We start from the raw sequence: 27,604 nt of genomic DNA, 5'->3' as shown, positions 1-27,604 counted from the left end.
GCTGATCCCTTCCTATTAAACATGCTCTTTTTAGTTGCTCACAGTCTTTACCTCTTGTCTAGTATACATGTATGTGTACAGTTAAACCAATTCCAACAAACCCACATGATAAATAAGATGTGTAGGTGGTATTATCTCCAAGTTTCAGCTGAAAGAACTGGAGTTCAGTGAGGTTGTATAAATTCTTCAAGGTCTCAATAAGTCACAGTTAGAATTTGAACCTAGAACTTATTTTAAAGCTCCTTCTGTTCTAGTGCTCTTAACTTTTTTTTTTTTTTTTAAGCAATGGAACTGTTACTTCAGATGAAGTCTTAGTGCAGTTCAGTATATATAAAACCAATAATGGTAGCACTGCTTTTATTGAGGAGTAGTTGTGTATATTGTGGGGAGATAAATTAATGTGGTGTAGTAGAGACTTGCATGCTTAACTCTATAATAGCTTTTAGGTATCCCTCTGGAATGCTTAGAATTCTCCTAAACAGTTTGGATACACTCTCTCTATTCTATAAATATAACTATTTGTTAAATTTTATGAGCAGGCTTCTCATGTCACAGTTTGGTGTGTGTGTATGTGTACCAGGGATTGAACTCAGGGGCACTCAACCACTGAGTCACATCCCCAGCTCTGTTTTGTATTTTATTTAGAGACAAGGTCTCACTGAGCTGTTTAGCCGTTGCTGAGGCTGGCTTAGAACTTGCAATCCTCCTGTCATAGCCTCCCGAGCTGCTGGGATTACAGGTGTGTGCCACCGTGCCCAGCCATGTCACACAGTTTTAATGTGTTTATTTCTGTCATATTTCCGGTATGTGTGTCTTCCTCAGTGTAATCCTTTTTATCAATCTGTAGTATTTTTTGTTCATGTGATTTTTGTGTTCTGATAATGGTGATTCGTCTTCTGTTTCTTTTTTCAGATGTTTTAATTAGAATTGTCGTGTAATTTATAGTTCTAACATGCTTAGGAACATGTAATAATTAACTCTTATTTATTTTTTAGATTCTCTTTGTGGCCAGATGGGTTTGTATGGACAGGCTTGTCCATCTGTAACTTCATTAAGGTGAGTGCTCTTTTTCTTTTTTTTTCGGTGGGTGGATACCAGGGATTGAATTCAGGGGTATTCGACCACTAAGCCACATCCCCAGCCCTATTTTGTATTTTATTTAGAGACAGGGTCTCACTGAGTTGCTTAGGGCTTTGCTTTCGCTGTGGCTGGCTTGGAACTTGCAAACCTTCTGCTTTAGCCTTCGGAGCAGTTAGGGTACAGGCATAAGCCACTGTGCCTGGCAAGTGCTCTTTTTCTTTGTTGAGATATTCAATTCTTGAAAAAAATTTTACCAGTCAAGGCATATTACAATGAATTTAAAGGTATATCTCAGAATAAAATATTACTGTTTTGTCAAGTAGTACAATTTGACTGAGTATAGAGATATTTTTGCTTTCAGAGATTTTTTTGTTAATGAGATTTGGATCTGCTTTTAATATCTGTTTAGTGAACTAAGTAAATTTAGTGTATAATCTTATACATGAAATGACGTATTTTGTACTTTTTAGTTGTTTCTTTTCTTTTAAAAACTACCCTTTCTCCCTGTTTAAATTAGCAGATAGTAAATTTTGGACTAACTTCTTTACAGATTAAATATTACTGAGGATACTAGTTTTAACTTGTTTTTGAGGAATGGTGTAAATATCTGAATTGCCATCATTTACAATAGTAAAATGTAAAAATGCAGGAATTTTTAAGTTGTTGCTCAGTAGTTTTTGGAATTAGCAATTCCTTCTATAAATTAAAGCTTATGTGAAATTCATGGATAAAGCAGGTACATATGGGACTTTTTTGTTTGTGTAGACATCCATGGTCTACTCTCATAGTAGCCTCTGAAAACTGAGACTCTTACAAAAATAACCTTAACCTAATCTGTTCATTGAAATCATCTTACAGATTAGAATGTAAGTGTTGATGACAGCATGTACTAGTTACATGTGATATTGGCAAAGTTAGCTGTATCATTTATACATTTAGCATATTGAGCACCTAATATCTAATCAGCCACTATCCTAATATAATAGGTAAAAATCATATATTCATGGAATATGCATTCTGGTGAGGGGATAATTAATAAAATAAGTAGAAGAATCTGTTAGATAGTAAAAGTAATAAGGGCTAAGAAGAAAATTGAAATGGAGAACAGGAATAAGATATAGAGTATATGTTATTTAAACAGGTTAGCCAGAGAATGCTTCATTGAAAGGTGACATTTGAATGAAGAGCTGAGTGATGGAATGAGCCGTATACTGGGTATGTGGATGATGAACATTCTGGGCAGAGAAATTCCAGGAAATGCCAAGGCAGAAGTCTGCTCTGTGTATTTGAGGAACATTGAAGAGGCCAGTGTGGTTTGAATAAATGATCAAGAGAGTTGGAATTGTCCTATTATGGAGGGCAGGAGGAAAGAGAAGGGATATAAAGTTGCTAGAAACATGAATGTGAAGTCAAGGAATTCTTAGATTTGAAAGAGATTCTGGTTGTCTAGACTACCACAAACGAAAATGAACAGTGAAATTGCCCTTTAATTTTTGGGTACTTGAATTTTCAGCAGGTAAAGACTGTTATTCTCTTCCTCAGAAGGTAAACGTTATGCCATTATGGCATTTCTTTCCATGAGAATGCATTTTTTTTTTAATCTTATAATAGTGGTTCTTTTTCTACTTAACTCATGCCTGCCACCTATATAGCTCTGAAAAGAATTAAAAAAATAATTTCATTAGTTTCTAAAGCTGTTCTAGAATTAATTTGACTTAATGTTGATTTCTCCTTAGTATGATGAGAGGAGTCATTTTTGAATATTTAAAACTTTGGATAAATTTACATCAGGATATTTTGTAGACTTTAGTCTTCCACTAACTAGATTTCCTTAAAGATATTTTAGTAGTGGAATATGCTGAAACAATACTGTATTAAGGCCATTGACTGAAAATTTAAATCCTTTAACTTGAATATTTAATTTAGGTTAAGCTGATATAGGCATTGGTTTAGGAATAATATATGTCTGGATGTTTTGCTTGATAAAATTGTAGAACTGGAAAGTATGATAAAAGACAAGAGATACTATAAATTATTTATAATTTATCCTTTGTGCTATAATTCCTGTGCACCATATTGTAGAATCAGAATTATTAAACCAAGACGCCTAATACCATCTGAGTCACAGTATTTTGTATCTTTATGTATGTCTTTCATTTCTGTAATATTCTATATGGCTCATCTCTGAAGCAAAGAATTCCATTCTTAGATGTATAGATAGAAGACTATTATCATTTGCATTTCTAAGCGGAAGCCAGTATTGGTTTGAGATAAGAGGATAAAAAGACTGATTTTTTTTGGAGGGGGGGGGGCAGCAGAAGAGGATAAAACAGGATAACTTAAAACTACAATAAATGCTGATCTACTTTTTCCACAATTACCAGAAATGCTTCCCCTCTACCAGCTACATTACCCAAATAAGAAGAGAACCAGAACTCTTAAAGTAACTTAGACACCCACTGAAAAATACTGCTTGTTTGCCTTACCTCTCTTGTATATACTACTGTGTATATGATTATGCATGCTACGTGTTTATTTATGAAGTAGCTAGCCTCAAGACTGGGAGCACATGAGTTGGTGGGGAAGAAATGGATATATGGCTGGACATGAGAACATGGGTAGGCATGTACGGTTTTATAAGCACAGGTATGAGTGGGAGTGCACAGTGTATATGTAAGTGAAGGTAAGGAGTGGGATGAAAATAGTGAAGTATTTTTAAAAAATTTTGGGTTAGGATAGTTAGTAAATAGAATAAAACTCTCCCTTGGGGATGTGGCTTAAGTGGTAGCGCGCTCGCCTGGCATGCGCGGGGCACTGAGTTCGATCCTCACCACCACATAAAAATAAAATAAAAGATGTTGTGTCCACTGAAAACTAAAAAATAAATATTAAAAAATTCTTTCTCTCTCTCTCTCTCTCAAAAAACAAAACAAAACAAAAACAAAAACCTCTGTCCCCTTAAATATTTAGGGTAAACAAATATTGTCTTTTATAGATTATATTGGATCTTTATTTTATCTGAATGTGTTGATTATTTTGAAAATCACTATATTTTATGATTAAAAAGTAATACTCTAGGGCTGGGGCTGTAGCTCGGTGGTAGAGTTCTTGCCTTATACATGTAAAGCACTGGGTTCAATCCTCAGTACCACATAAAAATAAATATATAAAAAGATATGGTGTCCATTTACAACTAAAAAAAATGTAACACTTTAGTGTAGAAAATTTGGAAAGAAAGCCTTTTAAAATATCTTCATATCATATAATTGTATACTATATCAGATTATATGTAAATTTATTTAAGATTATTTATAGAAAATTTGTAGCAATAGCTAGATATACTCTTTAATTTTAATCAGACTGCTCTTATCAACACTTTGTTCTTCTTGCTGATATAGGTAAAATTACATTATAATTAAAGTTGCAGTAACAATATCATATTCTGTATACGTAATGAGACTATTTTCTTCTGTCAGAGCTCTTTTGGGAGGTAGAAATCATACCACTTATTTGAACAGGGATTCTTTAATAGAATTCTTAACTAGATATAAAGTTGTTAACTAGGTAATAGAATAAAATAAAACTTTTAGGTATCAAGAAGATAGACACAGGGTTGGAGTTGTGGCTCAGTGGTGGAGCGCTCGCCTAGCACATGCGAGGCCCTGGGTTCGATCCTCAGCACCACATTAAAACAAATAAATAAAGGTATTGTGTCCAACTACAACTAAAAAATAAATATTAAAAAAAAAGAAAGACACAATAGGCTGGGTGCATTGGTGTCCGCCTATAATTCCAGCTACCGGGGAGGCTGAGGCAGGAAGATCGCAGATTCAAAGCTAAGCCTCAACAACTTAGTGATATTCAAAGCTAGCCTCAACAACTTAATGATATGAAGAAAAAATAAAAAGGGCTGGGATGTAGCTCAGTGGTAGAGTGCCCCTGTGTTCAGTCCTTGGTTCCGGGGTAGGAGCAGGGTGACAGGTGACACACAGTGCGCCAACTACTACTTGTAGAACTCGGGGAGTTCTAAGGCTGGGGATGGGGGACTTAGAAATAAAGTCCCTGTTGAACTGAGACTTAGACCTGTAAGAATAAGCTGCTGCATAGCTAGAGTTGGTGTTTGATCTTGGAAGAGGGGACCTATGAGATTGAGACCTAGGCCTCTGAGAAGGGGATGCTGGCTAGTGTTGGTGTTTCTGCATGTATTGGAAACACTGTAAGCTAGATTTATCTGCTGCTATGAGAAAGACTGCTGCTTCAGGGATGAAGAAGGCTTTGCTAGGGAATTGCTCTTATGGTTCTCATAGAATAGGCAGGAAGGTACAAGTCTCTTCCTCCTCTTCTAGGCTTGAATCTGTTTTCAGTACCTCTTGGTAGAGCTTTGTAGGAAGCCATTTAGCAAAGCTGAAGTGTGTTTTGCAGAGAATCCCAGCTCTAGCATCACAAAGCAGAATGAGGTGAGGGGTGTTTCAGTTTGGAGCTGAGGTGTAGTAACTTTATAACTGTCAACACTTGTTCTAGCAGACTGCTGAGAATGATAATATAAAAAGATGTTTTCTGTTTTACAGCCAGTGTTTATGTGACTTTTGGTAGAAATTACCTTTATGTTCTTGAAAAGCACCAAGTTTTCTTGTGTGAAGTTATATTAAAAATTTCTTTAAGAATCAAAAGATAAGTATTCCTTGCAGTCTGAGTCTATTGTGTTTATATCTTATAGATGGTGAGAGTTTGTATAATGAAGGATACCAGGTTGTTCATTCATATCTGTTCATTTCTGGAGTCTTGGATAGTAAGGGTAAGGGTTCAGGTAGTGATGGGATCAGTTTCTGTCAAACAGTAGAATCTTAAAAATTTAGCACTTTCTTTTTGGATAAGATAGATTGGAATCCTGACGTGTGCCTGCATTTTATTTCCAAGTACAGACTCAATAAGAGTAAATACTATGCTTGAGCATTTGCTTTATCTTCTGTGGACAAGTAAACGTGTTTATCACACGATTTACTATTTTTTTTTTTTTTTACATAATGTAGCAATACACTATTTTTTTTAAAGAGAGAGAGAGAAAATTTTTAAATATTTATTTATTTATTTTTTAGTTTTTGGTGGACACAACATCTTTATTTTATGTGGTGCTGAGGATCGAACCCAGCACCCCGCATGCCAGGCAAGCACACTACCGCTTGAGCCACATCCCCAGCCCCGCAATACACTATTTTTACAATTTGATTTTTGTCAAAGCAAAATAAATTTTGATGTTTCTTTGGGTTTGTTAAGATGGGCCCTTCATTTCTGAACTATTGATTTTTTATGGTCCATCAATGTATTTAGCTTGGGACATAGGGTTGCAGTAGCACTTAAAGTAATTTTTGGTGATGTTTATCACCTTCTATCTGATTACTTTCTTCTGTCTTTTTCTATGTGTATTCATTTTTCTTGCTTATTTTCCTTTTTGTTATGCTTCTCCCTTAAGTAAGCCCTTTATTATTGATTTAATTTGTTATGTTTGGTGTATGCTAAGGAACACGAAGATATTTTAGCATGAGCTTTCCCAGAGAAGTTTATGTGTTAGTGCCCCAGATGAATTCCTGTCCATCTGGTTCCTCTTTTCCTCCTTTTGATATTGATGACCCTGATGTTTAGAATGATGAGAAGAGGTTAGATTTATTTTAAGGCTTTTTGCTGCTTTATTTTCAGTAGCTGATACTGACAAAGCAGTTCTGGTTTGTAGTCTTTTTTTTTAATTTTTTTTTTTTTATTGTAGTTTGATATCACAATGTCTTTATTTTATTTATTTATTTTTATGTGGTGCTGAGGATTGAACCCAGCGCCTTGCATGTGGTAGGTGAGTACTCTACTGCTGAGCCACAACCCCTAGCCCCCTGGTTTGTAGTCTTAAAACCAATAGATACACATTCAGTTCTCTGTCTGATAAAAATTAGCCATGTAATCTTGGGCAAATTACTTTTTCTAATTTTGTTCTAATAGGGTTGTTAACTTTACTGAAATGTTAGGATTCATGGGATTAAATATATACATAAGATATCTGGCATTTTTTTCTGCACTTTTTCATTTTCCAATAGTAGAAAGGAAAAGGACTCATCATTTTTAGAATAAGATGGGACAGATTTGTATCCTTTGCTATCAGCTCAAGAACATGGAGAAGAAGAGGATTTCTTTATCTCCTATTTCTTCTTCATCCTAAATTCTTACATTCTAGAATCCTGCCAGATGTTCAGATTTGCCACTGACGCTGAGGCTAAGGATGTTGCTGACATATAATATTATCTGTTTATTGTATTTGTAGTTAATATAGTTAAAATTTTATGCTTTTAGGTCTGTTCCACACACTGGCAGAAAAAGCCCTTTATCATCATGTGATATTTGTTATTATTTATTTATTTTACACACACACACACACACACACATGCAAATCAAAACCATTCTAAGATTTCGTCTCACTCCAGTAAGAATGGCAGCTATTATGCATAAAACAACAATAAGTGTTGGCGAGGATATGGGGAAAAAGGTACACTCATATATATACTGCTGGTGGGACTGCAAATTGGTATAATCACTCTGGAAAGCAGTATGGAGATTTCTTGAAAAATTGGGAATGGAACCACAATTTGACCCAGCTGTTACTCTCCTTGGTCTATACTAAGAGGACTTAAAAACAGCATTCTACAGGGACGTAGCCACATCCATGTTTATAGCAGCACAATTCACAATAGCTTAACTGTGGAACCAACCTAGATGCCCTTTTAGTAGATGAGTGGATAAAAAAAAATGTGGCATATATACACAAAGGAATATTATCAGCAATAAAAGAGAGTAAAATCATGGCATTTGCAGGTAAATGGATGTAGTTGGAGAAGATAATGCTAAGTGAAGTTAGCCAATCCCCCCCTCCCCCCCAAAAAGGCGAATGTTTTCCCTGATATAAGGTGACTGACTCATAGTGGGGTAGAGAGAGGAAGCATGTGAGAAATAGACAAACTCTAGATAGGGCATAGGGGTGGGAGGGAAAGGGAAGGGGCAGGGGGTTAGCAATGATGGTTAGGAATGTGATAGACATCGTTATCCAAAGTACATGTATGAAGACATGAATTGGTGTGAACATACTTTAAATACAAACAAAGATATGAAAAATTGTATGTGTAGTAAGAATTCTATATGTGTAATAAGAATTATGATGCATTCCGCTGTCATGTATTTAAAAAATAAAAGCAATTAAAAAGAAAATAAAATCTAGATTAGCTACTTTGTATACATTAATGATAGACTTGTAGTAAACTTGGTAGTACTTAAAAAAAGAAAGATAATAAGAAAGCCTGCTAATTTGATCATTACAAAAATCATTTTTAAATACACTTTGAGGCCAGGTAGGGTGGTACATGCCTTTAATTCCAGCCACTCAGAAGAGTGAGGCAGTAGAATTGCAAGTTTGAGGCCTGCCTAGGCAATTTAGTGAGACCGTGTTTCAAAATAAAAAATAAAAAGGACTGGGATGTAGCTTAGTTGTAGAATGTCCCTGGGTTCAGTTCCTGGGACCATACACACACAAAGTGCTTAGAACTTTTCTTGAGTTATCTTTTAAAGTTTCTCTGATATGATGGCCACTTGCCTTATTAAAAATTCACTTTCTCGTTCAACACCATTCACATTTTACTAGCCACCCATGACTAGTGGCTTATTATATCGGAGAATACACAATCCTTTCCATTGTCATAGGAAGTTCTATTGGACAGAGCTTGTCTAGATTATTCTAAATATAATCTTTGATCTAAGTAGCTAATGTCCTTGGAGCCTTGATTTCTGAAAAGATGCTAAGGAGTGCTATTAACTGTTTATTAACTTAAGGACCCTTTATAAAGTTTTCTTTTGTAACTGAATAGTGACTTTGGTAGCTAACATTTATGGTATTCATACTACTTTTATTAGGCTAGACATTATTTAAGCACGTTTTTTCAGCCCCGATGGTTCTTAGTAGCCAACCCAGGACCTGGTGCATATTAATTAGGGAAGCTCTCTACCACTGAGTCCAGCCCTATTGAAGTACTTCATATGTGTTAAAATAAAATCCCCCCAATATCTTTGAGGTCAGTACCATTATTTCCTTCGTTTAACAAATGAGAAACAGAGGTAAATTTAAGCAACTCAAGGACATTCAGCTAATTGGGGATAGATCTAGGATTTATATATAGATCTTGTTCTAGTACTCATGTTTTTAACCATTAAACTCTTCTGCCTGTCAGCTGTCAGTATTATTGTAGTTTGAGGATTAACAAAATAAAAAAAGAAATGTTGCCAAACAAACATCCAGTTTAATTGGGGCCACCCCCACTCCAAACAAAACAAAACAAAACAAAACCCATGCAGGAAACTGAGGGAAAAAAAGTGATAGAAAACCACTTATTTAATTTTAAAATACATTGTATAAAAATTGAAAAAAAATATTACTAAAGGGGAGATGGTAGCGAAATTCAAGTTGTTTATACATGTGGGGAAAGTGATACCAGAAGTGATAGGGAATAAAAAGCATCACTGAATATACTGGTGGAGTAAATAACCTCTGCCTGCTAACAGTGCACATAGAATAAAATAATACTGAATACTAGAAAAACTTATTTGATTTAGTAAGTTTATTTTAGTCAGGCTTTGTGTTATTGAAAATAAAAGAAATCAGCATTGCATATTTTAAGCAAAAAAGAAAAAGGAATTTTTATTAATTCTGCCTATTCAAGAACAGAGAGTCTTTCCATCTTCTAAAGTCCTCTTCAGATTCTTTCTCCAGTGTTTTATACGATTCATAGGCGAGATCTTTCATCTTTTTGGTTAGGTTAATTATCAGATACTTTATTTTTTGGAGGCCATTGTGAAGGGGATGATTTTCCTGATTCTTTCTCCACTGAATCACTGTTGGAATATAGAAAAACTGTTGATTTATGAGTGTTGATATTTATCCTGCTACTTTGCTAAATATATTTATTAGCTCTAGAAGTCTCCTGGTGGAATTTTTTAGTTCTTGTTAGATACAGGGTCATGTCATCAGCAAATAGTAATATGATAGATTGACTTCTTTTCCTATTCATATCCCTTTAATTTCCTTCTCATGCCTGATTGTCCCGGCTAGAATTTCAAGAACTAGATTGAATAGAAGTAATGAGAGTGGACATATTCTTATCTTCTTCCTGATTGTAGAGGAAGAGCTTTCAGTTTTTCTCCATTCAGTATGATGTTGGCTATGGGTTTGTCAAATATAGCCTTTCTAATGTTGAGGTAAGTTCCCTCTATCTCAGTTTCTCCAGTGTTTTTAACATGAATGGTTGCTGTATTTTATCAGAAGTCTTTTCTGCATCCTTTGAAACAATCATATGATTCTTGTTCTTATTTAGGTGGTGAATTACATTTATTGATTTGCATATGTTGAACCAGCCTTGCATCCCTGGGATGAAGTCCAGTCGATCATGATGTATTATCTTCGTAAAATGTTTTTGAATGCGGTTTGCTATATTTTATTAAGGATTTTAGTATCTATGTTCATTAAGGAGATATTGGTCTGTAGTTTTCTTTCCTAGGTGGGTCTTTGTCTGGTTTTGGTATCAGGGTAATACTGACTTCATTAAATATGTTTGGGAGTGTTTCTTCCCTTTCAATTTCCTGGAATAATTTGATGAACATTGGGGTTAGTTCTTTAAAGGTCTGGTAGAACTCTGCTTAGAATTCAGCTGGCGAGCCAGAATTTTTTAATGAAGACTCTGCCCTTTGTGCTGTTTTTACTTCAGGAATTCCTTATTTGGGGCAAGGGAACCTCTTCAATAGTTTGTAAAGCTTATGGATCTTTCTTAGAATGATGTTCACAGTTTATTTAAAATAAAAAAAGGTTAAGATTACAAAGGAAACCAGTTTTGTATATTATATTGATATACAAAATAATCAAATATTAACTTTGATTAATAATCAAAATATTAACTTTATGTCATAGTAATATATGTTCTTTTAAATTATCACATTAAACAAAAGATCCAGTGTCAAGTCTTAAGAAAGTGGCATAATTTTGAAATAGTTGCTGAATTGAAATAAAACTTTTGAGATTTCTGCAACATTTGTTATAAATATATTCATGATTTTTATTGGTGGCAAAGTCACAAGTACTGTTGATGCTACTGTGATACATTATTTCGTAATTAAAGGAAGTGCTAAATTTCAGTTATAAGTTAGTAAAAATAAAGACTGTGTTTTCCTCCATTAAATTATTTTTTTTTTTTAAAGAGAGGGGGGGGGGAGAGAGAGAGAGAGAGAGAGAGAGAGAGAGAGAATTTTAATATTTATTTTTTAGTTTTTCGGCGAACACAACATCTTTGGTTATATGTGGTGCTGAGGATTGAACCCGGGCCGCACGCATGCCAGGCAAGCGCGCTACCGCTTGAGCCACATCTCCAGCCCCATTAAATTCTTAATGGACCTCTTTAGCTCTGGAGGGAAGGGAGGCTATGGTGAGGACATTTGGATCAATAATCTTGGGGTGGAAAGACAACTCATACAGCATTGCCTTTGTATGGCAAGGCGTTATTCTTTTTTCCTAAAGCTGCAGTTGTGTATGTACAGTTAACTACTTCATTTTGGACTTAAGGAGCAGTTTGTGTTTATTCAGCCTTGTAAGGCTTCAAATTATAGGACTCTTGGCTTAAATTGCAGGCTATGGGCAGGGAGTACCTTCTTTAGTAAGCAAACCTGTATTTTCTCTATCTTTGCTTGAACTAATGAAAGTTTATTTCTCTTTTAGAAGTTTGCTTTAAGTGACAAGAAGGAGGCAACACATTCTAAATTTTTCCTACATATCTCTTTGCTATAACCTTAGTTGGCCTGTGGTTTTGCCTTTCTAATTCCACAGGTGACAGTCAGCTTAATCCTTTGCCACTTGTTTTCCAACCTGCAGTATCAGAATTCATTAACTTGTAACTCCTCTTTAGGATAGTGCCTTATTTTAGGTTTTGTTACTTGTATTGCTCCACTGCCCTATCCCCAAATCATGCACCTGCTGGTAGATACACAAAAAGTCTGAAAGGTAAGCTTTCCAGAGCTGGGATGGCAGTTTCACACACAGAAAAATCAGGGACCCAGATTCTTTCTCTCTACTTCTATATCCTAAGTGTGTGGCTTCAATTCTCAAGATTACCTAATGATTCAAAATGGCTGGTGGAGCAGTAGTTATTATATTTACATTCCATCAAGCAAGAAGGGCAAAAGGGTGCAATGCCATCCTGAATAAAATGGGTTGTACTCCTAAGGATGAAAGTAAAATTGATATATTAGATGGCAGTTAGTGGTCCTTGCCACAGCCTCTGATTCTAGTTGCTTTTGGTGCTGAAATTCTGTAAATAGAGTGATAGCACATAGTGACCCCCAGAAATGCGTATGATCGGAAGTATATAATAATCACTGCTCTTGTAATTGCAGGATTTCTTCAGAGTTCTTAGTTGCTTAATTTTCCATATGCTGCCAAGTCTTAAGATGAAATGCTGAATGCCAGGAATGGAGTGGGAAGATTTAGTAATATTTGGGCCACAACATCATTACCCTCATTATTATTATTACTTTTATTGTCTCTGATATTTTCCTCTTACTCTGTGAAGGGCTACAATATCTCTGTCTTTCTCCTCCCTTTTGATACTGTTGGAACTTGAAAACTTTTCTGAGTAAGCCTTTACTACTTCTTGGGAATTAGGAAGATTGCAGGGTTGATACCAGAACATTGCGATAAAAGTAACTAAAAAGTTTTGTGTGGGGGATTTTATCAGTGGTAGTGTTTAATAAAGTGGGATTAGAGCCCCTTTATTTACTCTCATTTCATGAGTTAGGTTTGAGTTGTTATATCTTGATGATTCTTACCCTTTAATTTTATGTAAAGGAAATTCCTTATGGAAGTTGTTTTGGTGACAGATATCATCATAGATTTAAGAACTTTCACCATAGACTCTCCATACTTGATTTCTCCCACAAGTAACTCTGCTCTTATTTTCTCTGCTATTCCAACATAACTTTCTGGTCCTGTGTAATGTTGCCTGTCATTATGTGTTCTGCATTATGCTTTTTTTTTTTTTTTTGAGCTTTTAAAGGATTTTGATCCTATGAATATCCTTCCCTTATGCTATTAAGTCCTCTTGTTCACCTTTTCTTTTTTGATTTTAACAGATGTTTTAGCCCCTAACAAGTATTTTGGCTCATACAGCTGTTATGGTCTTTGGGTAGTGCACCTTTGGATGGTCATTATTTTAATCATGAAAGTTCTTACTTTCAGGAGCTGACAGTCTCATTGATGATAATTATAATTCTTTATAGTGCAACTTTGAAAGGCTTCAAATTATAGGACTTTATAACTTCTGTGCTAGAGATATTTATATGCTACTATAGGACCAAGATTTCATTAATTTTAGGAGATAGAGATTGGGAAGAGGGGATTAACCACACTTTCTGTATTGGGAAAGGGAGATGTTTGGTCTGATTCTTGAAGGAAAAGTAGAAGCTACTCATATAAAGTGAGATGGAAAAGGCATTTCAGAAAAGAAGTCTCCTGGGTTCAATCCCTGGTATTAAAAAACAAAACAAAACAACAGGAAAAGATGGCTCTTACTCCTTATCTAATCACTGTTGTTTTTTAGATAATTTGTACTTGGCATGTTACAAGTAGCATCAGAAGCACTAGTGTTTGGTCACCATCTTCAGTAGGAGGTGGTGAGATGGGTGAGGCTAGAAAGTTTAGATGATACAACTGTGCATATGAAGCAGCATGTTCAATGCCCAATTAAGTTATAATTGCTCTAGCAATTTAGAGAAAGACCAAAATGGCTAATGTAGTTGAAAATCAGTTTAGGTTTAGTTGGGAGAGAGAGAGACATTGAAAGTCAGGATAGGTTTTTCTTGGAGTGTGTGTGTGGACTTGAGGTGATTAACAGGGAGGGGATTGTGAATCTAGGAGGCCAGTAGGAAGCTTTTGGAATGAGGTGAGGTAATGAGGACCTGACATTTCTTAACCAGATTTCCATAACCAGATTCCTCAGCGCTTCCTATGCTGTTTTTAAATTTACCACCATCTGTTCTCTTATACAAGTGGACTTCTGTCATCACCATTCCACTAATAGGTTTCTTGCTAAAGTGACCTGGCTAGGTCTAATGATTATCTTTTGTGTTCTTGCTTCACCCTCAGTACTAACAACACAGGCACTTTTGGTCTCATTACTAACAATATGTAAAATTCAGTAAATCACAAACAAAACAGAAGATCCACTTTTTCAATTTAAACTTGAGACATATTTTATAGTATATTTAAAATTTGTTCTAGCAGAACTGATAAATATAAGCACAACAGATTAATTCTTAGTATGGGACATCTTTGAAGACTAGGGACTTTTTATTTCCAGGCTATTTAGACCTTAACTTTTCTTCGAATTATCTGAAATTCTTTCTTTACTCTTTCAAGGCTATTGTCTGCATTGTTCTCTCCCTTTTGTAAACCTTTACAGCATCCAAAGGTTAGCCTTGCTCTTTCATTGAGTTCTTTCTTGTGTCTGACCTTCCTAATTGGACTATAAGTTCCTGGAGGACAGGAATTTTATCATGTTTCCTCTTTGTGTATGTGTTTGTTTTTACATTATTAAGAGCCATCAAGTCTCATTACTGGTACTGGTGGAAGGGAACAGAAGGTAAAGATGATTTTCAGTAGGGGCTATCTGCACTAATTATATCTCAATTTAGAACATGCTTTTATATTAACTTTGAAAATGCACAAAGCTGACTGCTTTATGAATTTCAAAAAAAATAAAGCTCTATGCAGTGGAGACTTGATTGAGGCAAATAGGATGACATCATTATATAGTAATAGCCAATGTTTATTGAATGAAATATGAATAATGACAGCAACTACTATTATCACCACCACCAACAGGAACTAATGTTTATTAAATGCTTACTGTTTGCCTGGCATTATTCTAAATACTTTATATCAGTTAGGTACTGTCTTAATTATCATTCTTATTTTACAGAAGAGATATGGTAGGAAAAACTCTGATTTGGGGTGGACATGTAACTTAGTGTCAGAGCACTTGGCACATGCCTAGCACCTACAAGGCCCTGGTTCAATCCCCAGCACTTAAAATGAAAACAAAACAAAATCCCCAAACTTTGGGGCTAGAGATGTAGCTCAGTGGTAGAGTGCTTGCCTAGCATGCGCGAGGCCCTGGGTTCAATCTGCAGTACCCCTCAAAAACAAAATGAACTCTGAATTGAACATCAGGAGATCTGGACTTTGGTTTTAATTCTCCTGTTAATTACCTAAGTGAAATTAAATGAGCCTTTAGCTTCATTGGACATTAGTTTTTCATCTTATAATTGAAGGGATTAGAAACATTCTTTTGACATAGTGTGATTTCTAAGTTATCCTGTCTCCTTATTCTTAGTCCTTATAACTTGCCTCATGCTGGGAACAAGCATTTCTGGTTGATGTTATACAGTAAGATGATAAGTCTTTTTTTTAAGATACTTGAAGTACTATTTAGGGAAATTTAAAATTCAGGTTTCAAAGAAGTCCATACAGTAGAGAAGAGAGAATTTGAGAAAGGGCAAAACTGGACCAAAATATCAGAAAAACAAGAGTACAGTAGGACTCTTGACTGGCAATGCAGGTAGACTCCTCATAACTGTTTCTTGATTTATAATTGCTATTGCTTAATCTGGTTTACTTAATAGTATATTACTACCCTCCTAAGGTAGTCTTAGACTAATATTACTAATAACACTTACTGAATATTTTCTCTGTAAATGTGTTATCATATTTAATTTTCAAAGTAATATTTAAACTGTAGGTACTATTATTGATGAGGAAGCTGAGGTTTAGAGATGATTAACATTTTTATGGTCCCACAGCTAGTCACTGTTGAAACCAGTACTTGAATTCTAGTTTTACTGTCTCCAAAACTGTGGTCTTTATCTATTCTGTGTTGCTTCCTAGAAGTTCAGATTCTATGTACAGTACCCCAGTTTGCTTTTGCTAGGAGCCATTTGGGATGACAGGTGTATATGGGATTAAACCCAGACTGGCCTTATCCATGCTAGGCAGTGTCTATACCATTGAGCCCCAAATGTTTTTTTTTTTTTGACTGAGGTACTTTAATTTTCTTTTCTTTCTTTTTTTCTTTTCTTTTCCCTCCCTCCCTCCCTCCCTCCCTCCCTTCCTTCCTTCCTTCTTTCTTTTAAATTTTGTTGTCACTAGAAGTCTTTCTTTTTCACTTCTTTTTTTTATTGTCAGGGTCATTGTTCCTGAATTTGATAATAGAATAGAAGGACTTGTGTATGTTCTGTTGAAAGTTAACAATTTCAGTGTGAGGTGTCAAAGCTTCCTTTCTGTATTTTCATCTTTAGCTCTTAGAAGAGCTACTCTAAGAAAAGAATTTTGTAGAATATGTGTCAACCTGGCAGACTGTGTTTTGTTTCTTTGAGGGGTAATGGTGTGAATATATTAGCCTTGGAATGAATGTATTAGAATCCAAATCACTGGACATTTGTCCAAGGCTGGCTTTGAGCTTGGAATGCCTTTTTTTTTTTTTTTTTTTTAAATGTGATTTAGTCTCTTATATCCTATACTCCCTAACTAACTTCAGTTAGTTTTTACAAACTGGTTCCTTGACTTGTTCTTTTTTTTTAATAACTGCCTGGTACTGCTAATCTTCCTTTTCTCCTACTCATCAGTGTCCTTGACTTTGCATTCCTCTTTTTAGTACACTCCCCCAGCTAGCTTGTCTCCTTGCTGTTCTTGCCTACCCAGCTTTACTTTTCCTGCTTCCCACCTGCTCAACTCTGCCCTCTTTCCTCCATTCAAATTCCTGTGTGTATTTCTCAGTTACTTCTTTGATCTCTTCACTCTATTTTTGGCATTCCTTTGTCTGTATAACTCTCCTAAAATTTGTATAAAAGAAATTGTACAGATTTACCATTTCAAATTTTTAAGGGCATGCAGTGTTTTGGTGTGTAGAAAGCTGGGCTGTAGATGGAAGTTTTTCATATCAAGATTCTGTTGCCCTGTTAAAGTAGCAGACATTATTTTTTTAAAGAAAGATCAGCATCAACATCACTTGGTCTGTATATATCGTTTTGTATTTTAAACACTTTAAAACAAGTGTATTATATGTTTTGGAGAGGAAAAAAGTAAGAAAAAAGATTGGAAATGTTGATCCCTTAATATTTGGTTTGGTCATTAACATACTCAATCTTTTTCCTCCAGATTTAACTCAGGCTTTCCCTCACTTTGGAACTCCTAGATTTGTGAATATTGGATTATTTTGAGAAGCAGGGGTTCTTTCCTTGATATTGACTAAGGAGTCTATTTACCTTCAGGATGACATCTGAACTGGAGAGCAGCCTAACATCTATGGACTGGTTACCACAGCTCACCATGAGAGCAGCCATCCAAAAATCTGATGCTACACAAAATGCACATGGAACAGGAATTTCTAAGAAGAATGCACTTCTTGACCCAAATACAACTCTGGACCAGGAAGAAGTCCAACAGCACAAAGATGGGAAACCTCCATACAGTTATGCCAGCCTCATTACATTTGCAATCAATAGCTCTCCCAAAAAGAAAATGACTTTAAGTGAGATTTACCAGTGGATTTGTGATAACTTTCCATATTATAGAGAGGCTGGCAGTGGTTGGAAGGTAAGTATTTTACTTAAATGTACTTTTATGCAATAAGCAATGATAATAGTGTTGACAGCTGTTGAAAATGAAGCTTTGTGGAAGCTCATTTAATTGAAGCTGAAGATGATTGCTAGTCATTTTTAGGATGTTAGAAAATTTAAATTTAGGTGGATAAATTTATTTTTGACAAATTGTTACAGCTTTATTATGTTACTGTGTTTATGTAGCATAAAGAGTGATGAGACTGTAGCATTCAGTGGGAAAAAATACTTACAGTTTAGGTAAATTGATGTAAAAACTAATGTAAAAACAACATAGTACTGTAAATAATAGTATATTCATTATCCACAGTTTTTTAAAAAAAGTCTTTAGTTTGATAGAATTTTAGATTTATGTATGAGTTACAGAAGTACAGAAGGTTCCCCTATATACTTCATTAACTTCCTGTAATGTTAACATTTTACATAATTATAGTATAGTTATCAAAATTAAGAAATTAATGTTGCTACAGTACTCTTGACCAGATAGTACTGCTGAGTACTGAGTAAATTATAGGCCCTATTAGGATTTCATCAGTTTTCCCACTAATGCCCTTTTATATTTCAGAATCCTGTCTAGAATCCTACATTGTATTTATTCATCATGTCTTCTCAGTGTCTTCCAATTTGTAAAGGTTTCTCAATCTTTTTTGTCTTTTATGACATGAATATTTTTGAAGAGCTCTTGTCAAATATTTTGTAGAATTTCTCTCAATGTAGATTTGTCTGATATTTTCTCATAATTAGATGGTTGTATTGCATTTGGGGGAAGAATAATGAAGAGGTAATGTGTCCTCTGCATATGAGAGTATTGGATGATGTCAGTCTGTCCTACTATTGTTAATGTTAACAACATTAATGATTCTCTGGTTCAAGTGATATCTGCCAGGTTTCTTCATTATAAAACTACTATTTACCACTTTGTAAATACTTTGAGGGTATGCAGATACTCTTTCTTTATAAACCTTTTCCCATTCATTTAAGCATTCATTGGTAGGTAATAACTGCTGCAATTTTTACTGTTTCTTGGTGGGGATTTCCTCTTTTCCTCATTTCCTTCTACATTTGTTAATTGATATTTTCAGTAAGAAAGAATTATTCTTTTTCCTCCTTCTATTTACTTGTTAACTCATTTATTTGTAATACTGTGCACTTATAGCTATTTATTTATTTATTTATTTTTGTGTGTGTGTGTGTGTGTGTTACTGTTATTCAAATTGTTGCAGCTTTGGCCACTGGGAATTCTTAAAGGTTGGCCCCATTCTTTTTGTTTGTTTAGCACTTTCTTCCTTTTTAGCATCACCACCAAATAGATGCTTCAGGATCTTCATGCATCTTTCTTCCCCAGCCCTAGAATTAACCACTTCTTTAAGGAGCATTTTGGTGTATCATCACATTAGTTTCTTAGCTAATTTGTGTTATACAGCAAATAATTTAATTTACTTCCTTTGTCTCTGCACGTTTTATTCATTTTCTTACACAGAAATTATCCAGTTGTCTGCTGTGTGGTAGTGTGGCAGCGGTTTATGGGTTTTATGTCTCCACTGAATGATAGCTGTTTTAGAGTTTCTCATAAGCGTTTCTGCTTCAAAACCTTTGTCTTTTCACTTTACTGTTGTTCAAATTTTGAATATAAGAAAATTTTTAAAAAAGACTTTGAGAAATTAAGTAACTTTGCAGAGTTCTTGGCTAGAGAATGATAGAGACAAGATTTGGTACCAGACTTTGTAGATTTGACAATTTCATTGCATATGTTTTTAATTAGTACACAGGACCTATGATTTTGCAAAAGCTACACAAATATTTATTGAATTTAATTTGCCACTGGTTCTCAGTATGAAAAGTGATTTGTTAGTAGTCGTTTGAATAGAGTTCACTCTAATAGAATATTTTAGTGGAGGAAATACATGATAAAATTTGACCTAAGAATCAAGGTATCAATCTGAGCAAGCCATCAATTTAAGTAAGGCATCAATCTAAACTCTGTTTTGTTTTTATCACAGGGATGCTGTAGATTCTTTTTTTTTTTTTAAAGATTTGGGATAAGGAAAAGAGGAGATTTTGATAAACCCATTTGATGATAGAAAAACATCATTGCCAGGGAGTAGAAATGGTCAAAATTTGAATAAGACATCCACTAGGGATTCACGGGTTTTTTTCAGTGGTTGTTGACCTAAATGCCAGCAGATAACAGTCAAGTGGCATAAATGAACAAAGTAAAAATCTATCACCTGAAGAGTGCATATCTAATGTAAAAGGAACAGCTGTTTTCTAGTTACTTGTGGTCTTTAGGACACAAAGTAGATATTTTAGTTCTCTTCTCCCCAAGAAAAGCAATAAATCTGTATTTTTGTGTGTGGTTTTCCCATTTTTAAATGTTCCCAATCAGTTCCTTCTTTGTTAAGTATTCTGCAGTAATCAAATATAAGTCCCTTGTCTGTATTGAGCCTGTGGACCACTGATTTGGAATCTCTAATCTAGATAATACCCTAATTTATAATCCTAGCTAATTTATAATCCTTCACTCATTAATTTGGAAAGGATTTATTTGCTATGTACTCTTGTGAAGTAGTATTCTAAGGCTTTGGCAAAATTAAGAAACCTAGCACAGGGCCGCTAAGGGAGTTTATAAACTTTATTGGATGAAGAAGATACACACATGTGTGCACACACACACGTAATTATGATGCTGTATAAAAAGCTCTTTAATAGAGAAATGTGGAGTACAGTGCTATAAATAGTTGACTAATTGGGCACACCTATGTGTAAGCCATAAACATATCCGTTTTACATGTGACTGAAGGTTACAACTAAAAGAGTTTATGGGGAGTAGGATGAGGCTCTAAAGTGAATGTACAAAGAACAAATGCTGTGAGAGTAAAAGGAAGGGGCAGTTATTAGAAAGCTCTTGGGGGAAGTGAAAATTGAGCTGTGTTTGAAGAAGGATATTTTTAAGAATTCTTAGGAGGGCTGGGATTGTGGGTCGGTGGTAGAGTGCTTGCCTAGCATGTGTGAGGCACTGGGTTCGATTCTCAGCACACATTAAATAAATAAATAAACAAATAAATAAATATTGTATCCACCTGCAGCTAAAAATATTTAAAGAAAAAAAAAAGATACTCTTTTTTTTCGTAGGAAACACTTGGCTATAGGGGTGCCCTTTTCAGGATGAGCTAGAATATTGAGAGCTTATGCATATATAAATGCCACCTGAATAACTTGGTCTAAATTTTAGGGAATTAAGCATACAAAGTTTGATTATATTTCTCATTAATGTGTCTGACCTCAGTTTCATACTCTTATAATCTGCCTACTACTTCCTCTTTAGGTGTGGAGGAGATAGATTAGGGGAAATGGAGGATAGTTTATACTGATTGAAGATAGGGTAAGAGACAGATTAAAGTGACTGTCACCACCTTTCAAAAAATGTAGAGTCAGTTCACCTAGAGGAGAAAATGCTTCCATGTTCACTAGAAAGGACTCAAGACATTTCATTTTTTTAGGGCAGATTACATTATTAAAAATAACTCTTTGAATATTTCATAATGAATGATTCTGTAATCTGAACTGGAGGAAAGGAGTTAAAATTGTCTCACCTTACTGGGAAAAGTTAACCTATTAAGTTTTTGAAGTTTGGAGTAATTAAAAGAAAAAATACAAAAGCAGTGTGTGGGGGTGTAACTTTTCTTTGGAGGAGAGAAGAAACAATACATTATACATTTGCTCATTGTTATGTAAAAGAAATTTAGGAATATAAATCAGAACTGTGATAAATATTATATATAGGGAATGGATTCAACTGAAGTGGAAGGAATAGAGAAAGGAATAAGATTTTGAATATAATAACAATTTTGACTTTTGAACTATTTAAATGTTTTATATGTTAATAAAAAGAGATGGAAAAAGAGACTCTAAAACTGAACGAATTAGTAGCATAATCAGATAACATAATCAGATAAAAAAATTGAAGAAACTTTTGACTAGAGCATTCTTTTTCTCTTTTTTCAGTACTAGGATTGAACCAGATGTGTTCTACCTCTGAACTACATTGCCCCCCCCCTTTTTTTAAAATTTCATTCTGAGACAGGACCTCACTAAGTTGCTGAGGCTGGTCTTGATTTGCAATCTTCCTGCCTTAGCCTCCTGAGTCTCTTGAGCTTTTAGGTATGCGCCTCTGTGGCTGGCTGACCAGAATATTCTGATTATATGCCTTCATGGGACATTCTAAGGTCAGAAGGAATTATCGAGAAATGAAGTTAGCAGATTTGTGTTTGATAGTAGTACTTCACTAGAGGCATTGTTTACCTCCAATAACCCAAAGAAAAGAAGTTAGAAAGTTGGAAGCAATACTGGAACTATTTTATATGCATAGTAGGGTAGAACAGAGGAGTATATTTGTTAATTTTGGGGGGATGAACTAGGACACTCACAGTGGGAGTAGAGATAGGTAGACATATAATGGTTGATTGGATTGGAGGTACCAGCTTAAGCCCAAATTTAAAATATATTTCAGTTAGAATGCTTTTAAAATTCAGATTCATGGGCCACAACTCCAGGGATTTTTAGTCAGTTGCTTTGAATGAAGCCTAGGAATTTTCATTAAAATGCATCTCCAGTTTTTTACGAAGCTACTTTTGGAGATGAAATTTTCAAAGCCAAGCAGTGTGTCTTTAAAAAAATATATATGTATATATTATTTAACCTCAGCAAATTTTCTGCAGTCTAACCTTGATCATTCTAATCTCTACTGTCCTGACTTCTTTTCTTGGGGCTATTAGAGATAGAAACTACCCAAGTTGTGAGGTTTGAAGTAATCTTTAATGGGTGTGTGTGTGTGTGTGTGTGTGTGTGTGTACACAGATATTCTGGCTTTTGCATCTCTGGGTGTTTTCATTTTCTAAATATGCTTTTGTGGGACTAGAGGTGTGGCTTAGTGGTACAGTGCTATACAAGGTCCCAATTTCATGTAACCTATTTACATTTGGCAGAGAATACAACATAGAGGATGAACCTCATTAAACAAACTATTGCAAGTGTGATGAAAAATTCAGGATGATTAAAAAAAGTTTATTGCAAGCTGGGCGTTGTAACACATGCCTATAATCCCAGCTATTTGGGAGACTTGAGGCAGGAGAATCACAAGTTTGAGGCCAACCTGGGCAATTTAGTGAGATACTGTCTCAGCATAGAGTAGGATGGCAAGGTATGGCATGGCATAACATAGCGTAGCTGGGGGTAGAGCACTTTTCTAGCATGTTTATGGCACTATTACTACCTTCCTTAAGAAGAAGAAATCACAGTGAGATTTTTCCTAGCCTCTCAATGTCAGAATGGATTCCCCAGAAGAAACTGATGTTTAGACCAAGAGCTGGTTGAAAATTGAGTGGATTCATTTAGCTAAAGAGGAGAAATAAGGCGAAGAGCAGTAATCTTTGCAGATGTAACAATTTAAGGAAGGCCTAAAATGAGAGCAAACATTGAAATGGATGGTGAAGACAACAACGTAAGGTCTTTGGAGGCTTAAGAATTTGGAATTTTATCCCAGTGCAGTGGGAAATCACTGAAAGGTTCTAAGTGAGGAAATAGTATTAAAATTGTAATGTGAAGAAAATACAATACCTTGCAAAGCCTGCAAGGTGGATAGTGCCAGAAGAGGGGAAGAGAGGGGAAGTGGGACAGCAATTAGGAAGTAAAATAAGTAGATCTAAGAGATTAATGAGATTTTGGATGGATCTATTTTAGATGGTAAGGAAGAAGGAAGATATATGCCTTACAGGTTTCTGATGGGAGCATTTATGTGAATAATAATGTATTCAAACTGAGAAGAGGTAACTGTGAAGATCACATTGGTCATTAAGATTAAGTTTAGTTTTAAACATGTTGAATTTGAGGGGTTTCTGGAGATGTCTACTTGAAAATTGGAAAAATATGTTAGGAACTGAGGAGAAAAATCTGAGTTGGAGATTAAGAGTTTTATGTCACAGATGTTCAATTGAAGCCATGGCTATAGATGATTGAGTGTAGAAATGAAAAAGGACCTAGGGCAGAAACCTGAAATTTTCCAGTATTTAAGCTTTTGGTAGAGTGGAAAGGTCAAAGGGAAGTTCATTCTTCCCCTAATGTTCACACTGAACCATTTACAAAATAATGGTTCTTATTTTCTGATGATATTGATTTGATTTGTTTTTACTTCCATCTTGAACTTTTAAGATGAATAGAAGAACTCCATTTTGTCTGACGGTTTGTTCTTTTCACCTGTCTTCTTTAAGATTTGGATTCAGTATTTATGATTCCATTTTATTTTCACATTTATTTTAATTATTGTATCTCTTTTTAAATTCTTTTTGGATATTTCTCTAGAGTTTACTATATACATCTGCCTGTCTTAGTTTGTTCAGGCTGTTAAAACAAAAAAGCATAGATTGGTGGATTACAAACAACAGTTTATTTCTAAAAGTCCTGGTGACTGGGGAGTCAAAGATTTAGGCACCGCCAGATTTGGTGACTGAAGTTATTGAACTAGTCATAGTGAGGGCCTACCTTTTGATTCATAGATGGCAATCTTCTCATTGTAATCTCACAGAGTGCAAGCAGCAAACAAACTCTGTGGGGACTCTTTTTTTTTTTTTTTTTTAATAATAACTGATTCTTTTGATGAAGAAAACATTGACCTAATCATTGCCTACCCCCACCCAGCCCTATCTATAAATACTACCACATTGGGAATTAGATTTCAATATTTAGGGTTTTGAGGGGGCAGAATCCTTTGCAATATCTTTAACTTACTATGTTCTACCATCAAATAGGATTAAACTTTATGAACTATATTTTTTCAATCTCTTTGATCCATCCTTTGTCATTGATGTACATTTTACTTTTACATACATTTTGTGTGCTATAATAAATTATTATATTTGTCTTAAAGACATTACAAGTAATAAAAATGTACTTTAAATTTACCATCATTTTTACCATTTCTGGAACTCTTTATTTCATTTTATAGACCTAAGTTTCAATTTGATTTCGTTTGGCTCAAGAATTTCCTTATAACATTTTCAGCAAGCTGGTACTTTAAGCTTTTGTTTGCCTGAAAGTCTTTAATTTGCCTTCATTCTTGAGAGATATTTTTATTGTGTATATAATTGATACTTTTTTTCCTTTGAGTACTTTTTAAGATATCACTCCATTGTTCTGGAGAATTCTGCTGTAATTCTTGTCTTTATTCCTCTATGACATAATCTTATTTCCTGTGACTGCCTTTAAGATGTTTTCTTCATTTTGGTTTTTAGCATTTTAACTACAATGAAGATAAGGGTATGGATTATTTTCTGTCCTTTTTGTGTGTGTTGCTGGTGTTCTAACCTAGGGCTGCGTGCTTGCTAGGTAAACAGTCTACCACAGAGCTACAACTCTAGTTTTGTTGGTGATCTTTAATATATGGCACACTTTACATTCTTTCAGTAGTAGGTTCCTGTTACCTTGTGCTTGGAGTGTGGGCATTGGATGCAGTATGATTTTTTCATTTTTCCATTCTTTGGACTTTGGTATCTCTCCCTACCTTGTTATACATGTGTGGATTTTTAGTGTATTTTGCTTGGTATTTTCTGAAATTCTTGCATGTGTGAGTTGTTGTCTTGCATTATTTTTGGAAGGTTATTCACTGATACTTTTTCAGATATTCCTCTGCCTCACTCTTTTTCCTTTCTCCTTCTGGGATTTGAATTACATGTATTGTTTTACAGTTCTTGAAGGATTCTTTCTCTTTTAAGTCTTTGCATGCATATACGCATGTATGGGCTGGTTTCAGTTTGGATAACGTCTGTTGATCTATCTTCAAGTTCTCCAAACCTTTCTCTAGTTGTGTCCAGCTTACTGATGAACCCATTTTAAGAATTCTTTTCCATTGGCTGGTGCAGTGGCACACACCTGTAATCCCAGTGGCTCAGGAGGTTGAGGTAGGAGGATTGCAAGTTCAAAGCCAGTTTCAGCAACAGTGAGGCATTGAGCAACTCAGTGAGACTCTGTCTCTAAATAAAATACAAAATAGGGCTGGGGATGTGGCTCAGTTATTGAGTGCCTTGAGTTCAATCTCCGGTAGCCCCCCCAAAAAAATTCTTTACTATTATTTTGAAGGGGCAGTATTGTGGATTAAACCTAGGATTGCTGAGCAAGCACTGTAACTCCGAGCTACAGTCCCAGCCTGGAATTCTTTATCTTTGATTGGATTTTTTATTTCTGTCATTTATCTTTGTCTCTTTCATATAATTTCACATCTCCTTTGAAATTCCCCATCTCTTTATGCAAGTTGTCCAGTTTTTTCTGCTGGCCCTTTAACGTTAATCCTGATTATTTTAAAGTTTTTGTCTGATAGTTGTAATACCTGAATTATTTCTCAGTTGGGTTTTGTTGGTTGCTTTATCTCTTGATAGTGGGGTTTCCCCTTGCTTTTCTATGCCTTGTACTTTTTGACTCTGTACCAGATACATGATGTTTAGAAGAATAGTGGACATTTGAAGTAAATAGTATTTGTACTTGTAAATGGACAAGTATCTTTTTTCTCTGGCCTTTAAATAAAAAAAAATATTTATTTATTTATTTTTAATGTGTGCTGAGGATGAAACCCAGGGCCTCGCACATGCTAGATGAGCACTCTACTGCTGAGCCACAACCCCAGCCCTTCTCAGGGGTTTTATATGTTGCAGTGGGGGTCAAGTCAATCTATCCCACAGTTGAACTGAATTTGAGTTTTGTTGGTGGTCTTTAATATGTGGCACACTTTACATTCTTTCAGTAGTAGGTTCCTGTTATCTTGTGCTTTTAGAGTGTGGGCATTGGATGCAATATGATTTTTTCATTTTTCCATCTCTTTGGACTTTGGCATCTCTCCCTACCTTGTTGTACATGGGGTTCTATCAGTAGAGTGCTGTTTATATTCAGTGCAAAGTTGTGTTTTTTTTTTTGGTAAGAGGCGAGGGTTTTTCTCTGTTTTGTTGGTCCAGCCTCAGTCATACGTAGGCTCTTGAACTTGGGGGTAGGACTTTTTCAGTGCTTCTTTCCCTCAACCAAACTAACCTTGTATTTGTAGTTGCTTTTGAATGGGAGTGTCTCCCACTTCCCCACTTGCAGCAGACCTTTTGCATGGTGTCAATATAGAATGCTGAGCCCAAGGTAGTTTCTATATCACCTCCACAGAAAGGCTTTCCTCCAGTACCAGTAGATCTTTGCTTGTATCTTGGGTTTCCTATTCCTCTCTAGAGACAAAAGTGTTTTGATTCTATTTTCCCCTGAGAAGTAATGAATTTTTGCCAGAGTCCTGTGGTTGAGAGATTTTGCTGCTTCTACTTCAAACTTAGATTTTAGATTTTTTTTTTCCTCTGTAAAAATATATGCAAGGTTGGTAGGTTTTGTAGCTCCCCTACCCCTCACTATTTTGCTATCTTCGGTCACCTCCTTGCTAGTTGTGCCACTAAGGAAGATGTTTTCCAGTCTCTTATCCTACCCTAATGTTTCTAAGGAGCACATGGTAAAGGCTTAAGGAGAAAAGTTGAAGAGTGGGTGGAAATTCTTTGTCTTGAGCCCTTGTTCTAAACTAACTCAGTAGCCTGTGGTTGGCCTTTAGAATTTTAACTAATTTCTTGTTACCTACTTAATGGTGGCCAGATCTTTTTCCCACACCTTGCCAAAGTTGAGGCAGTTTGCACGTCCAGTTCTTCCTTGAATAGCCTTGTCTCTTTTAGGAATGTTGTTTGCTTAGTTGCCTTACAACCTGTGTGATTTTTCAATTTACCCA

At 35.2% G+C, this 27,604-nt stretch overlaps 1 protein-coding gene across 3 annotated transcripts in view; it reads left to right on the top strand.

Annotated features, from left to right (window-relative positions):
- Foxj3 (forkhead box J3) overlaps nt 1-27,604 on the top strand; it is a 113,172-nt gene that overhangs the window by 21,151 nt on the left and 64,417 nt on the right. For all 3 annotated transcript variants that reach the window (XM_027937416.2, XM_027937415.2, XM_071617754.1), the window contains exons 2-3: nt 996-1,056; nt 17,470-17,794. In XM_027937416.2, coding sequence (XP_027793217.1) covers nt 1,013-1,056; nt 17,470-17,794 — 369 coding nt within the window. In that variant the 5' untranslated portion in view covers nt 996-1,012. The remainder of the gene's footprint in view (nt 1-995; nt 1,057-17,469; nt 17,795-27,604) is intronic.

Source organism: Marmota flaviventris, chromosome 10 (genome assembly GCF_047511675.1).
Source record: "Marmota flaviventris isolate mMarFla1 chromosome 10, mMarFla1.hap1, whole genome shotgun sequence".
NCBI lineage: Eukaryota > Metazoa > Chordata > Mammalia > Rodentia > Sciuridae > Marmota > Marmota flaviventris.
This window is presented reverse-complemented; position numbering and strand designations above follow the sequence as displayed.